This window comes from Engystomops pustulosus, chromosome 3, assembly GCF_040894005.1.
Source record: "Engystomops pustulosus chromosome 3, aEngPut4.maternal, whole genome shotgun sequence".
NCBI lineage: Eukaryota > Metazoa > Chordata > Amphibia > Anura > Leptodactylidae > Engystomops > Engystomops pustulosus.
Window position 1 is genome coordinate 143,117,998 of NC_092413.1, and position 16,230 is coordinate 143,134,227.

At 38.8% G+C, this 16,230-nt stretch overlaps 1 protein-coding gene across 2 annotated transcripts in view; it reads left to right on the forward strand.

The window, feature by feature from the left end:
- EPHB3 (EPH receptor B3) overlaps positions 1-10,950 on the forward strand; it is a 31,786-nt gene extending 20,836 nt beyond the window's left edge. The window contains exons 7-16 of one of the 2 annotated variants that reach the window (XM_072142358.1): positions 277-439; positions 1,620-1,725; positions 2,478-2,533; positions 5,277-5,399; positions 5,590-5,837; positions 7,363-7,578; positions 8,421-8,570; positions 8,657-8,850; positions 9,600-9,755; positions 9,858-10,950. In XM_072142358.1, coding sequence (XP_071998459.1) covers positions 277-439; positions 1,620-1,725; positions 2,478-2,533; positions 5,277-5,399; positions 5,590-5,837; positions 7,363-7,578; positions 8,421-8,570; positions 8,657-8,850; positions 9,600-9,755; positions 9,858-9,966 — 1,521 coding nt within the window. In that variant the 3' untranslated portion in view covers positions 9,967-10,950. The remainder of the gene's footprint in view (positions 1-276; positions 440-1,619; positions 1,726-2,477; positions 2,534-5,276; positions 5,400-5,589; positions 5,838-7,362; positions 7,579-8,420; positions 8,571-8,656; positions 8,851-9,599; positions 9,756-9,857) is intronic. The other variant, XM_072142359.1, reaches the window with a different exon arrangement.
- The last annotated feature ends 5,280 nt before the right edge of the window (positions 10,951-16,230 follow it).

Genomic DNA, 16,230 nt, shown 5'->3' on the forward strand with positions numbered 1-16,230 from the left:
CTGGTGTATGCCCCTTCTGGCAGGATCTGCTCTTCTTTAAACTTTTGATAAAACCAGGGCATAAGAAAAGGCCTTTAAAATTATGCAAATTATTCTGAGGGGATCTGGGCTCCCTAGGTGTTAATGGAGCCATGAGCACCTCGGGCTCATTTGCAAAAGTTTCAAAGCCTTTTTTCCTTAAAAACAAGGGAAGACGAGTGGATCCTGCCAGAAGGGGGCTCTTAGAATAATTAATGTTGCATTTTATGAGTATTAACATTTTGTAATTCTTTCCAGGGTCACAGTGGGGCAGGAAATACAGTTACCAGCCAGCGTACAAGTGTGCGTATGGAGGGTCTATTTCCAGACACTCTATATGTGGTACAGGTCCGTGCTCGTACAGTAGCTGGATATGGTGCTTACAGTGAACCAAAGGAGTTCCCGACAGTAGCTGAGGATGGTGCGTAAATCCCTATTCTGTACTTCTTTTCATTTCAACTTCTTCTGTTTTTCCTAAAAGCACCAATGAATCATTTAGAAATCTTCTTGAACCATATTTTAACCCCACGCCTTGTCTTACGTTTTGAGTGTTACTTTTTTTTTTCCCCTGTAACATCTACTATTAATGTCTCACTTGTCAACATCTTCTCCATCTTGAAGTTTTATATACTAGCTGCCAGATACTGTGTTTACTATGCAGGTATGCCTGTGTAGTAATCCAGACAACTCACCGGGGACATGTACATGTCAGCGTGTTATGCTTATGGCAACATTTAGGCGGCTGCCAGTTGTAACAAGCCAAGGGAAAGTTATATTTGACAGGTTACTGTGTAGGCTTCCCAGAATAGTGCCTATCAACATGAAGAGAAAAAACCTGTATGGTTAGAGCCCCGCATTTTGTAATAGCTAGACCATGTAAACTTAGACAGGCAACTTGAAAATGTCTCGCTTTGACAGGTCATATTCCCTAAACACCACCCTAAACCAAAGCCCTTCACCCTTGTTGAGTGAATTGAGAAAACTGGTTTAATACAAAATACCATTTTTGCACCATTATGCCATGTGCAATTTTTAATAAATCTCTTCCAATATCCCCCTTTACTTTAGAAATATCTACTTTTTTAATTTTACCATCTTGCCATTCCCAAAATATATTCATACATTGACCCATAGCATTGCTAAGAGACAAATTTATAACATTTTTCATCCAGAATGTGTCGATGTAGAAGCAGAAGCCATTGAGCCTCATATATAATTGGCGACTTTTTAAACTATCGCAAAATTTCTTTTCAACTGATTAGTTGGGTTCAATAAAAATAGGAAATATTTCTATAAACTTTTGACAAATGTGTCATATGTATGTGTGTGTGTGTGTGTGTGTATATATATGTGTGTATATATGTATCTGCCAGGTGATATTTTTTTCCTTACCCTTTCTTAACAAACAGGTCCTCACTTCTCTTCGCTATTTATCCTATCCTTTACTGTTCCCTTACCCTTCAAGTAGGCCTCACTCTGAGCACCTTCTGTCTACAGATTCTACTCTGTGTCCTTGTGATTGGTCACTTCCTTAATGTTCCCATACCCACTGATCCCTCACATCCCCTCCTCCTTTTTTCCCTTCCATGTTTTCCGCACAGGGGATCGGAGCAGTCTACAGGAGCAGGTCCCGATGCTTGTTGGTTCTGTGACAGCTGGGCTCATTTTTATAATTGCAGTGGTCGTTATTGTAATAGTTTGTTTCAGGTGAGTTATGTACTGGGGTTGAAAATGATGGGGTCAAATATATTTTGAGAAGTACTATAATAAGTCTTATTTCCCTAACCGAAGTCAGGGTTGGTAGTTTTTTTTTTCTCCTTTTATTAAGATCAGATTTAAATTTTGCCACAAAAAATACCAATGGTAATATTAAAGGGGTATTCTCATCTGGGCATTTACATTTAATTAAATTCATTTGCTATATGTAAACATTTCTTCAATTGGATGTTAATAAAAAAAATCTTTCTGTGTGAATATAATTTCTAATAAATGTAGCCATGGTGTCCCTTAGAAACCAGATAGCTTCCTCGGATACGACCATGTCACACTCTGGCAGCGGTGGCCAGACATGCTGTATTGAGCCCTGCCGGACCACCACGATTCAGCAATCATTACCACAGGATGGCTGTGTGACATACAGTAACTCACGGACATTTCATATACAAAAACTTTTTGTTCCTTTGTGCACTCACTCCAGCAGAGGTGGCCGTATCCGAGGAAGCTATCTCGTTTCTAAGGGACCATATCACTACATTTATGAGAAATTATCTTCACACAGGAACATTTTTTTTAATAACATCCAATTGAAGAAATGTTTATATATGGCAGATTAATGAAATTGAATGTGAGTGCCCAGGCGAGAATACCCCTTTAACTATAAATAAGATTTGCCATTTGGTAAAATTGTGTAGAGATTTCTGATAAAGCATTTTAATAAAACACTTTTTAATTATGTTTAGCAGAAAACAGAGGAATGACCCTGAATCTGAATACACAGAGAAGCTTCAGCAATACAGTGAGTATAGTTTACTGATTGGTCTTGCAGCTTTATGCTGCCCATGGCCATTCTGTTTTCATTTTCTCAGCCTGGATCTCATTGTTGTACAAGATGAATTTTCCCTGGTGCCCTCTTATTAACCTGTGATTTTATATCATCTCCCTCCTGTTTGTGCCATTTATGAGTCTCCATTTGTGACTGGTTCTAACATCTGATGACCTTTCTTCTGGTAGTTACAGCTGACTTGCTTGTTCTGGGTGGCTGCACATTATGTCTCTTCTCACTATGCATTGCTTAGCAATTTGTAATTAATGTCCTGTGGTGTTCGGCACTAATTGGCAGTTGTTAACACTATTTCTTCCTAGCCGTAGTTCTCCATGCTTGTTGAAAACCTAAATGTGTCTTTTTAATTGTCCGTATGATATACTACAGACTGCCTTTGCGCCTCTTTTATTAAAAAACAAAATATTTGGGATTTGGGTGTTTTTTTTGTTTTTTTTTGTTGCTGTACTGTTCTCTTACATTGAAATGGATTTACTGAAATAGCACAACAATCATGATCACTTCATCTTCCCCCTTAGAAGATCGGGTCTTAAATCTAGCTCTTATGTAATTTTTGGAATAATGGCCACCCCAACAAAAGCGCTAAATGCTATTAAAGTGGTTGGCCACTTTTCATGGTGCAAGTGTGGGGGGCAGGATATTGGGTAATTTACCAATATACATTGATGAATAGTTCTGTGTGAAGTCTCCTGTCCATTCAGACAATTCTGACCATAAAATGGCTGCAGATGGATCGTCATGTGATCTTATCTGTTCATCACCCGGCCAGGACCTTATGATAGTATTCATGGCGATTGCTCATGGTCAGAGATCACATGACCCTCCATCTACAGCCATTCTGGCTGATGAGGTAAAAGACAGGCGGCTTCACTTCGCATATCATGAAAGAGCTGCAGAACTTTTATTATTATACCGCCCCCCCCCCCCTTACTTACATACACATTATAAAAATATGAGATAAAGTGGCCAGCCCCTTTAAGTATGACGTTAATATCACACTATAACTACTCTCCTAACTTCTCATTTACTAGCATACAGCCATATTACATTTAGGAGGAAATCCATTAGCTTAAGAATTATTTGTCAAGCAGCGGAGGGCAATCTGTCTTCATTTGTGAACCATTTCAAGGAAATATAGAAGTCTACCTGCAGTGTCCTTGTGTAGATATGTACTTTGAGAGAAAAATAATGTTTGTTGTAACACACAGCTCATTTTATTAGGCTATTTCTTTGTCAGGGTGAGTCCATTAAACAGTATTTACATTCTGAGGGTTTACCGCCCTCAACTCATCGCCCACCCCTCATTACCTTAATTAGAAGTTGTGAATGGATCCCATAGAGCTGCATTAGTGATTTGGTCTTTGTTAAATTATATGAGTCTTTCTTGCACATTGTCCTCGCATACCACCCCTCCCCTTGAATAGCTACACCCCTTTTTTTGTCAATTAGTGCCACTCCTCTGGTATTGTGAAATGCTTTTCTTTATTAGGGGTTTTAAATGGTGTTGCCTCCACACCTGCATTATTAATGACCAGCCATGTCCCTTGTTTCCTTAACCTCCTTGGGTATGAAGCCCCAATTAACAATTTGGAGATATTTTGTATATGCAATGTATGGCTACAATTTGTTCCCATGTATCTTCCTCCTTTCCCCATCATACACAATAAATTGAGCATACATGTGTTTTCCACAAGGTGAGATGAGCTAGCCACTGTCGGTCTACCCTGGATATTTTTGTTCACACATACGAGTATATCAGAAATCTTGAAACCCCATTGCAGAAAGACCCATACAATTTTAATGGCTGGCCTGTCTTTAGAGATAATTTTTAAAGAAATAGAGTAAATTTAGGTAATAATGTATATGGCCTTTTTAGCTTTTTTTAGTTATATATTATTAATGCTCTATATGACGTAAATGGTAATTACATAGGCACTGCATATTTTCACTGTACCATTACACCAAAATCTCAGAAATAAAAATGTAGCAAAAATACCACCTTAAGGTACATTCACACAACCGTATACCCGCCCGGCTGCCGCCTCCCCCTCCATAGAGCACGGCCGCGCACACTGAGAAAGAGGGAGCATGCATGTGTGGCACCGTACAGCTCCAGGCCACTATTGCCGTCTATGAAGACGTATACCTGGCCGCATATACCCCCCCAGACGGCCGTGTGAATGTACCGTAAACCTAGTTGTGGAATCCCCTTCTATTATTTGACTGCCAGCCAAAAATACATTAATTTAACTATGGCACGTTAAATGGTAGTGTATTTTTCACCTAACCAGTCATTTAACTCTATGAGCATTGATTTTTTACTTCTTCCCAGTTTTTTAAATACATGTTTATAAATTCAACTTTATACTTTGTGTGCCAGTCCGTAAAAGATATAAAAAACAAAAAGAGAATGGATTTGTTCTTCACACTACTTTTGGCAATGAAGCACATGTTTCATCAATTCAGATCAATTCAGTCTTTGGTTGTACTCGCCATGTTGGTTACCCTTTTTCTTCTCATGAATGTGCACTTATGGTAGAATATATTACATAAATGTTATTCTTCAAAATATAAACTTATTTTGACCGTGAAATCACTTTATGGCTTTCCTGACTTTCTCTTTGTATGGGTGATTTTGTAGATTTGATTGCCAAATGGCACAGTTGCTAAAGGTACTTGATACTTCTTGTTCTCACAGTGGTTCCTGGCATGAAGCTTTATATTGATCCATTCACTTACGAGGATCCTAATGAAGCTGTGCGAGACTTTGCTAAAGAAATTGACATTTCGTGTGTGAAGATTGAAGAAGTGATTGGCGCAGGTTTGTCTCATAAACACATTTACTTTATCTGTTAAAAGTCAGATGCTTCTCAGTTTTCGTTTAATGATACAATTGGGGATTTAGAAGTGTATAGTGCAGACATGAGGTTATCATGAATATATTAAGTAGAATGCGATCTGTTACAGTGCCAAAAAGAATGGGCAGATTGATTTCTTCTCTTCTGTGCTAGGCGAGTTTGGTGAAGTTTGCCGCGGAAGACTGAAACAAGCAGGACGCCGAGAACAGCTGGTAGCAATCAAAACGCTTAAAGCAGGCTATACAGAACAACAAAGACGTGATTTTTTGGGTGAAGCCAGTATTATGGGACAGTTCGATCATCCAAACATCATACGTTTGGAAGGAGTTGTGACCAGGAGTCGGCCAGTGATGATCTTGACAGAATTTATGGAGAATGGGGCACTTGATTCTTTCCTGAGGGTGAGTGTGTAGTAATTTATGGGAATCAAATGTTGGTCTGCCAGGCTTGATACACACAGGGTACTTCATGATAAGATGATCCAAACAAGTTTTCTTTTGTTGTGTTAGAAAGTTTGTGTTTACATTACACATTTGTCATAGCATGCCTGAATATAAGAAGGTAAAGTGTTGGCAGGTTATAATCTTCACATTTAGTTTACTGGTGCAGTGACATAGAATGGAATCCTTAAATAAACAAGATCTAGCAAGCAGTTTGCAGCCTTAAACTCTGATCTAACACACATTTTTCTATTGTTTTCCCAGTGAAGGGAAGCATGGAAATAAATGGTTAAGTAATAATTCCACAGGTCTCTAATAAATGTTCAGACACCTGAATACACACAATGACTCACCAAGTTAAGGCATCACTAGCTGATTTACAGTAGGGGCTCATGCTCTGTAACAGACTCCTTTGGTTACATGCAGTGGCGTAACTTGAAGCTGATGGGCCCCAGTGCAAAGTCTGTGCCAGGCCCCCAACTATAATGTATGGTTTATAGTACTAGTCTTTTCATATGGGAAAGTGAGACCTTATGGGCCTCCTGGGCCCTGGTGCGACCGCACCCTCTGCACCCCCTCAAGTTACGCCCCTGGTTACATGTACAACACATGTGCAGAAATGCTCTTCATTGCTGTTTATTTTTTTTTATATTCCAAACTATATGTGTGGATTTGGTAACCTGAACAAAAGGGTGCCGTTTTCCCACTATGCAAAAAGATTTAAAACTTTGGGATAAAGCACTTGATTGAGCAGACCAAATAATCGCATGATTTAAGCTCAAAATTTCTCTTGACAATGCATTATTAGTCACTTTAAAGGAAATCAAGAAAAACTGTGTTTCTACAAAACAGTTTGCTTATTTTTCCAGAGAAGTATATTTTAAAAGATGCTATATATGTACTATATATACTGTAATGCTATAGAAGCCACAGGTTACTTTAGTAGGTGTTAGGTTCCCATTTAAAGGAAACCTACCACTTGAAGTGGCAGGTATAAGAGGGAACTACCGAGCACAAGCTCAGGGTGAGCTGGTGCCGGAGCTTATTCTTGTTAGTGTTTTAAACCGCAGTATCGCGGTTTAAAAAACTTTTTAAACTTTATGGCCGAAGCTGCTTCGGCGCAGGGAGGTACGTGCTCGGCGCTTACCATGCGCGCGACCGTGCACGCGGCTACATAGGAAGTGAAGGAGAGCCGTGCGCATGGTGCACTGAGCGCATACCTCCCTGCGCCGAAGCAGCTTCGGCCATAAAGTTTAAAAAGTGTTTTAAACCGCGATACTGCGGTTTAAAACACTAACAAAAATAAGCTCCGGCACCAGCTCACCCTGAGCTTGTGCTCGGTAGTTCCCTCTTATACCTGCCACTTCAAGTGGTAGGTTTCCTTTTAAGATGCTCACTTTTTGCCAAGTATCCAAATAGAAACTTTTTGTACTTTTTAGATTGAGTGTAAATATAGTTTAAATAAATATTTTTTCACACTCTGCAGATGAATGATGGACAATTCACAGTTATCCAGCTAGTAGGAATATTACGTGGTATTGCTTCTGGCATGAAATATTTGTCAGAAATGAACTATGTTCATCGTGATCTTGCTGCTCGGAACATCTTGGTGAACAGCAACCTCGTCTGTAAGGTGTCTGACTTTGGACTGTCAAGATTCCTGGAGAACAGCCGGTCTGACCCGACTTATACCAGCTCTTTGGTAAGCAGTTTCATATCACTAAACACTGATGGCAAAATTATTCAATGGGTCTTTGATAGCTTATATATTTGGGTCCATTTGTTGATTTCCTCTCTGTGCATCTAGAATGTAATTTCTGAAATTTTCCACCAGTTTCCAAACTGATTTTATAAAGTGTAAAGAAAGAGGCTTGGGGCTTTCATCACTTAAAAAGCAACTAAACTTTTGCAGCTTTTTTTTTTTTTTTATTTTACAAAAGGAATATGAATTAATAGTGAATTAATATACTCCATTAAGGAAAGCAGATTCTGTGTCTTTCTGCTCTTTCTCCTGTGGTGAGCTGTGTATAAGAAAGCATTGAGAGCTCCATTCACCTCAAGCAAATAAGACTATCTATTAACTCTTTCCATAAATAAAGCAAATCTCCATTGATGATTGAGCTCTCTGAAGTAAGACTAGCCAGAGACTTTAGAGAATTAAGTTATGAATAATGCAATCAGGTTCTTATCTGACCGACTGATGGTGTTGAATGGAGACCCAATTTACAGAAACTGCTACAGAAGAAAGGCAGGGGGAAAAAGTACACGGAACATATTTCGTTAATAAGTATATTACAAAATGTACCATCAGCTGCACTATTGTTGTTTGGAAGCTTATTTATAATTTAATGTTGGTGTAAGACCTATGAAATTCATTGTTCCCATGGAGCTCACATGGCTGTTATTGATGCACAGAAATAATTACTTTTGAAATCTCATGTAATGTGAACTCAGAAATATACTGAGTTTTATACAGAAATTAAGGTACAGTAATCGGAGTAAGTGCCAATTCTATAATATGCTTTACTTGCTTTATCCACTAAGGGAGGAAAAATACCTATTCGGTGGACTGCTCCAGAAGCAATCTCTTATCGGAAGTTTACATCTGCAAGTGATGTTTGGAGTTATGGCATTGTTATGTGGGAGGTGATGTCGTATGGTGAGCGACCATACTGGGATATGTCAAATCAAGATGTAAGTAAGGTGGAGTACAAGGGAGGGAAACTACCTTTAAAAATGTTCTATATTTATGTATTAATGGATAAATCCCCCATTTGCAGGTGATAAATGCTGTGGAGCAGGATTATCGTCTGCCACCTCCAATGGATTGTCCATCTGCTCTACATCAACTCATGCTTGACTGCTGGCTCCGTGATCGTAATTTGAGGCCAAAATTTTCACAGATAGTCAGTTCTTTGGACAAGTTAATACGCAATGCAGCCAGTCTGAAAGTGACTAGTCCAGCACAAGCAGGGTAAGTGTCTAGGAAATCATCGTAAGTTCTTTGGAATATGTGACATTTTTTTTTCAATATTTTTATGTGCTTTACAACTCCATTTTCAATTCTCAATTGTTGAAATTAAAATTTTCTGTCAGGAATTGATGTGCCTCTTGATCAATTGGGGCATCATAAATTTAGGTGCCTTTTTAATAAATCTTGTGATGCCTTAGTCCAGCACAATTCAGCTCAGGAAATTTACCATCAAAATCCAGCATGAAAAACCACACTTACTCATAGATCCAGGCATCGTGATTGGTGGTCATCTTTTTACATTTGTTCATGGCCTCCTTCCTTCTAAAATCAAATTTTAAAATGTATGATTATGATCCTAAAGGGCTCTAGGAGGTATCCCCAGAGACCCTCAGTGTTGAAGCTTTACAGGCTGCTACACTGTGAAGGAGTATGTCTCACCCTCCCCTGTGCTCCGGTACAGTGTAGCAGACTGTGAATATACAGCACGTAGTGGCTCTGGTAACACACCCAAGCACTTCAACCTCATTAGCATAATTTCAAAAGTTGATTTTTGTAGGAAGGCGGCCATTAAAAACAAATATAAGAAGATTACAACCAGTCACAGTGCCTGGATCTATCCGTATGTGCCCCTGGTTCATCCATGCTTCATTTTGATGGTAGATTTCCATTAAGACACTCTTACACAAATTTTATGAATTGCACTCTATACATCTTGTCTACATCAGATTTATTCTTTATTTTTATCTTAGTGTTTCGCAACAACTCTTAGACCGTACGGTACCAGATTATACAACATTTCCCACTGTGGGTGATTGGTTGGAGGCAATCAAAATGGGCCAGTATCAGGAGAACTTTGTGAGTGCTGGATTCACTTCTTTCCATTTGGTGGCTCAGATGACGGCAGAGTAAGTCATTAAACTATTTATTTTTTGTATTTTAAAAATTTAAATTCTAGTTTGATTCAAAAAAATATTTCAAGTTTCTTAATTTGTTATTTCTGTTTTTAGGGATTTGCTCCGTATCGGGGTGACGCTAGCTGGTCATCAAAAGAAGCTTCTCAATAGTGTCCAAGACATGAGGCTGCAGATGAGCCAAACTCTTCCCGTCCAGGTGTGACATGACTACGCCATGAGACAAAGCTCTTCATATTGAAGAAATTATAAGGACTGGATAGGGCTCTACAGGAGCTTAAGGGTGCACAAGAGAGATCATGGATAGTGGTGGGGTTTTAAGTGGAGTCACAGTTCCTTTTGCACAAAAGAACTCTCAACCCTCTTCTTACAGATTATTTACACTTCATTGTGATCTGCTGCTGTATGCTGGACAGATGATTCCTACGACGTGAATACATTTATGCTGAGTGATGTGTGAATGTGTTGCTTGAATGTATATAGAGGTTGTATATGGTATGTGTATGATTGTGAGCAGTCTAATGGTAAATAGAGGGGTATTTGAGAGTACAAGAAAGGCAATATAATTTAGTGTCTTCCACTTGCATCAAAACCTCCTGGACTTTGATAAAGGTGCAGGGTTGCAGAGCTAGCTATTTGTTTTATTCTGTATGTATCCAAGACCGATAATCCCCAAGTCTCCCACTCTTTTGTTTATGCCTGCATGAAGAAGTATACAGTGCCTGTGCACATCTATAGAAGTGAGGTTGTACGGAGACATTTCTGTGTGAGTTCCTGTGATGATGGATTTATTGGCCAATCAATTATTAATCTGTTTTGTCAATTAACATGATACACTTCCTGGTACTATTTTGTCTGTAAGGAAACGCCTGCCTGTGCCTAATAGAGGAAGTAGTACCGTACAGCTCACTCACTTCTATTTTATGCCATGTTATCCTGCTTATTAACACACTCCTTTCTCTGGCATTTCCCATTGCCTTCACACCCCGTGCCTCCCCTTCCCCTATTTTTCTTATTAGTATTCAACTACTGCATCCTGTTCCTTCTACATAGGTTTCTTTTTTTTTACTTCCCACCCCCTCCTGCAACCATATTATGCTCTTTACTTTGTGAGTATACTCACATTTTCAATGAAATGGGGATGTGTTCAGAATGGAAAATGTCATCATAACTTTACATTTTATAATTTTTTTAAGAAATACTTTTTTCAATTAAATTATTTAAGAAAAAAATCAATGTGTGTGTTTCTGTTCCTCTAACTCTAAGAAACTGGTTACATTTGTCTTGAGAGAGGCTTTAAAAATCTACCATCAAAATCAAGCATGATGAACCAATGACACATAGATCCAAGAACTGTTACTAGGGTAATCTTCTTATATGTGTTATCCATGGCCTCCTTCCTTTAAAAGAAAAAAACATGTTGAAATTATGCTAATGAGTAGTACATGTCTCGCCCCACCCCCTGCTTCACTGGCCACTCCCACTGCCTGTGTAATCTAGCAGCAGCAGGAAGGGGAGGGGACACCTGATTTGCTCATTCATAGCACTGATGGAAACACCCACCAGAGCCCTTCAGGTTCATCAGAATTATTATAACAGTTGATTTTGGAGGAAAGGAGGCCATGGATAACAAATGTAAGAAGATTACCACAGTCGCCGTGCCTGGAGCTATGAGTAGGTGTCATTTGGTTATCTTGCATGAGTTTGATGGTAGATTTCCTTTAATAGAAGATAAAACTTGGTGAGTAATTTTACCATTGATTACCAGTGGTAACCCATAAGGCAAGATATGCTCTCTTCTCTAGGGATCTTTTCCAACACTTGTATATTTCAGAAATTGTATTTCAGAAGTTAATAAGGGTAAATTTGTCGTACAGCTGTACTATTGTTGCATCCATGTATAGCTAATGGTCTGCCTGTCTAAAACGACTGTAAAAATTGAAACCTATAGAAATATTAGTGGTAATAATTATTTTAGTATTTGAACACGAGTCCTGTGAAAGTACCTGCAGCCACAATCTACAATTTTGCAGAAATTTTGCAATCTGAAAGTGGGTGTTTCAATCACTGCAAAGCCCAGCAAGAGTAATGGGGAATTTGTCAGATATTTCTGTAACAGATCTACTTCTTCATGTTGAATATAATTGAGAAACCTCAATCACATGTGTAGAGGTGGCAAGGATCTTTTTTTCTAAGGAGCCAGCTTCAAACAACTGCAGCCTATCTGATTACTTGGGAAGGGTGACTTCATTGAAAGGCTTTACGAATAATATTCTTAAGGCAACAATTCCAAGTAAATTGATAGGCTGCGTTGTCATGAATATTGGATTTGCTTAGAAAATGTCTCCCTTCATAGTGTCCAGGACAGGTGCTTTGTAATGTAGACACATTCTCTCCGATCACTTTCTACTTATAACTAGAAGCCTTCAACAGCTCTGACAGATTTCACTGTTCACTGTGTGAGGTCAGAAAAGGTTGAGCTTAATGCATACAGTACATTCACTCAAAAACTGGATGAAATTCAATGAACGAGACAAGTGGATTCAGGATTTTGCACACTGAAAACATGCATCTTTTTTTAAAATATACTGTTATATTCAATTATTCTTGTCAGGAAAGGGTTTGAGACTTGTATGGTTGACGTGTTTGTCTAAAAAAGGTGAATGTTTCTTGGTTCCACAGCCAAAAAGGTAAAGCTTTCTAGTGACTGTGAAGGACTGAAGCTGGGAGACTGGCCAACACATTTTGATTTAAATGGGAGGTAGGCAAGTGGGACGATAAACAGTGGTAGGGTCTGCATAACATCTAGTTAAAAATATATTTGTGGTATGCAGCCCCTCCCTCGCCTACCCAATCTTATGTTTTACTGAAAATAGTTCCACATTGATTTATAAAAATGATTTTTGCAAAGAATGTTTTGGACTGTTAGTGATGACTGTATGCGGAATATGTTGGTTCTATATGAATAAGATCCCATGCTTTGACTTGAAAGACATTACTACTGAATTTCCATAGGTTTTGTATTTTTGTTAATGAGCAGAAGGATTCATCAGAACTCTAGGGTAAGTTTTTGCTCCTAGAAACGCCACATATGTCCACATTTGCTGCAAAATGGTGCAAACACACCTCAGAGTTCTGGTAACCCCCCCCCCCCCCCAATGAAGTTGTTTATGATTATGGTAGGCCTTCAATATCATATTGGCAACAGCTGAGCTGCACCATATGTGTAATCAGAAACAGACCATGTCAGATGCTGAATTTGTTGTGCTGGACTTCTGCAGCTCCGCTTTTATCTTAACCCCATAAGCAAACTCCTATCACTAACACCCGCGATCGGTGCTAGCACCGATTGTAGGTGTTAACCCTTTGAATGCTGCCGGAGGCAGTAAGGACCTGGCCGCGCATGGGCACCACAATCCTGGCTTCGATCGTCGCTCCCCTTGACGTCATCGGGGAACAGCGATCTATTGCCATGACAGCCTCGGGTCACACAAAGACCCAATGAATGAAGTAGACATGTCATTTGGGGCGCACAGTGAAAGCTGTAAAATCAAAGCCCACAAGAAAACGTTGGAAATGCGTTTTTTTCACCAATTTCACTGCATTTGGATTTTTTTTTTTTTGCTGCTTCCCAGTACACGGCATGGAATATTAAATACCACCACTATTAAGTGCAATTTGTTATGAAAACAAAAGCCCATAGACAGCTCTTTACATGGAAAGATAAAAAATTTATAGATTTTTGAAGGTGGTGGGAGAAAAATAAAAACGAAAAGGGCCTGGTCCTTAAGGGGTTAATCGTGGGCAACATTGCTTTTGTCAATCTGCTCTTCCAATAAGTTTTGTAATACTTGTATCCGAAGTCTTGTATCGCAATGCCATGCTAAACCTGTTGATAGGTGTGGTACTGTCTCAGGAAGAAAATGGCCATGCCTTCCTTGTCTGAAGTGCGTTCGCTTCATTAGCCAGCCATTTTCCACTTTCTACCAAGCCATGAAAATAATTCTTGTTAATTTGACAGAGCTGCTCATTGGAGTGTATATATGTTTTGGGTTAAATGTTCCTGTCTTGCTGAGACTCTTTTGTTGATAGGGACACATGGTTTGTTAAGCTTGTAGGGAAGGTACATTGGGTATTTAGGCCCTCCAATCAGTGTCTCAGTGTCATTTCTATTCAATTTTTCTTTCTTTTCTTTTTAAACTATAGTCACATGGAATCACTGAGCCAAATCTTCCTTTAGAAGTACCTCTTCAATCATCTCTTTTGATATATTTCCCTAAGAAATCTGTTTGGGCAGATTCCAGTATTGCGTGAAGGGAAACAAGTTTGCTTGACTTGAGCCCCGCAGGACACCTGTGTTGTTCTTAGATTTAGGACATTTATAATGCTCTGTGATGTAGAACATTCTTAATTCAATGTCATGGGGGTTCATGAAACCCCTTCTTCAGCAAAAATCAGTTTTTACTGGATGCCAGTGTATTTCCTAAATACTATTGTCGAGACAGCATCTTACATTTTCAAAACTACAAAATCAATATAGCTGTTCATTCTGACACCATAAAATTCTGAAAAATATATTCAGTTCAGTGGAATTACCATCTATATGTTCTATAATAAAATTTTCTTCTAAAAATGTTATTTTTCAAAAACAAACTGCTTGGCATGAAAGTTTTAGAGGGAGGTAGGAAGGTGATGACTGTCATTGGAAGAATTCTGTACATGGTATTGGGGCAGATAACCTTAAAGAGGACCTGTCACTGTGTGAGCCCACTAAGAGCTGCTTACTAAAGTGATGAAGTATTCTCAGCTTATGCTGGGAGGACAAGGCTAAAGTAGTGCATAATTGAGTTGAAGAGAGTACCGGGGACAGCAAAGGTTCTTTACTGTAAGAGCAGTGAGACTATGGAACTCTCTGCCGCAGGAGGTTGTTATGGCGGGCCCTATGTACGTGTTCAAGAGAGGCCTGGATACCTTTCTGGAGAGAAAAAATATCACGGGTTATGGGGAAAAACATTTATTTAATTCTTAAAGGTAGGACTTGATGGACTTAAGCAAAACCACTTGGTTCAGGGATTAAACAAGATTTGTTTCTGCATCATTGTAGCTACAGCATTCTCAAAGTATGTTTTGATTTATAGTGCATAAAAGTAAATGATAGATTTCCTTTAATGTTTTTATAATTACAATATTGCACTTATATTTTATAGATGGATTGCTAGTGTGATGACTTTATGTAGGTGCTGCTGTGAAGGAACCTCTGCCATTTTAGTCAACCCTTTAGACGTTTGGGTTCTTCGTTTCTGTTTCAACAGAAAGAGAGGAGGTCTTTTTTTTTCTTTATTCCTTAAAAGAATTAAAATTCCTAACTCCTAATTATCTATTCTGTAGATGAAAAAAAACTGGGAACCTAATGAAAGAGTAACCTGCATTGTTATCCTCCACCTGGCACTGCTGATCTTGCTTTTGCATTGTATGGGCTATTTTCCTGTGGTCTATGCAGTGTTTGTACAAGTCCACATGGGGGAGGGAGTATTTACAACTTTAACTGCTTTATGATAATTTATTTCTTAAAATTATTATGTTGGTTATGTAGGTTCAAAGAAAAAGCGGGGGGAGCAGCACAGTGAAAAATGAATTTAAAATTCGTGGTGGGTGCAAGCTTCGCAAGGATCCGACTCCAAATCCCGTATGTAGCAAAAGATTCAAGACAAGGAAGCAGCACTCCGTGGAAAATTCAGTGTTTTATTTCGCCAGTGGGCAGATGCAACGTTTCAGCTGTCTCAATGCATGCTTGAAAATGGCTGCATAGAGACAGCTGAAACATTGCATCTGCCCACTGGCGAAATAAAACACTGAATTTTCCACGGAGTGCTGCTTCCTTGTCTTGAATCTTTTGGTTATGTAGGATCCAATTTAAAATTTAAACTAGTTTAAACTAGCCATTTTCATGCTTCAGTAGGACCACATACAGTCATTAGAAAAATAAAGTACAATCTATTTGAATTCTATGGTTTTAAGTATTGGATCATAATAGAAATCTATATGGTCCCTGGAATGTCTTAAAATTTAGTTAAGTACAACCTCTGATAACACACAACAGATTCCACTGGCAAATTAATTAACAAAAGTGAACCCATAGTGAATCAATTACAAATGAATCCATAGCTCTTAGAAGCCTTAATTAGCAACAATAACATTTTCTGTGTAGTTTTCAGTGTAGTTTACATTGTTCTGCAGGAATTCTGGTGAACAATGTTGCATCTGTTCGTTGATGTTTGTGTACAGTACCCAAAGAAAACCCATCACCTACTCGATTTGCATACTAAAATTGTGTTTCTGCACACTGTTTCTGAGCTTTTTGTGCCCTATATATTTTGGCACCAAATGTGAAAATCTGTGTTAGAACTAGAGATGAGCGAACATGCTCGTCCGAGCTTGATGCTCGGTCGAGCATTAGGGTACTCGAAAC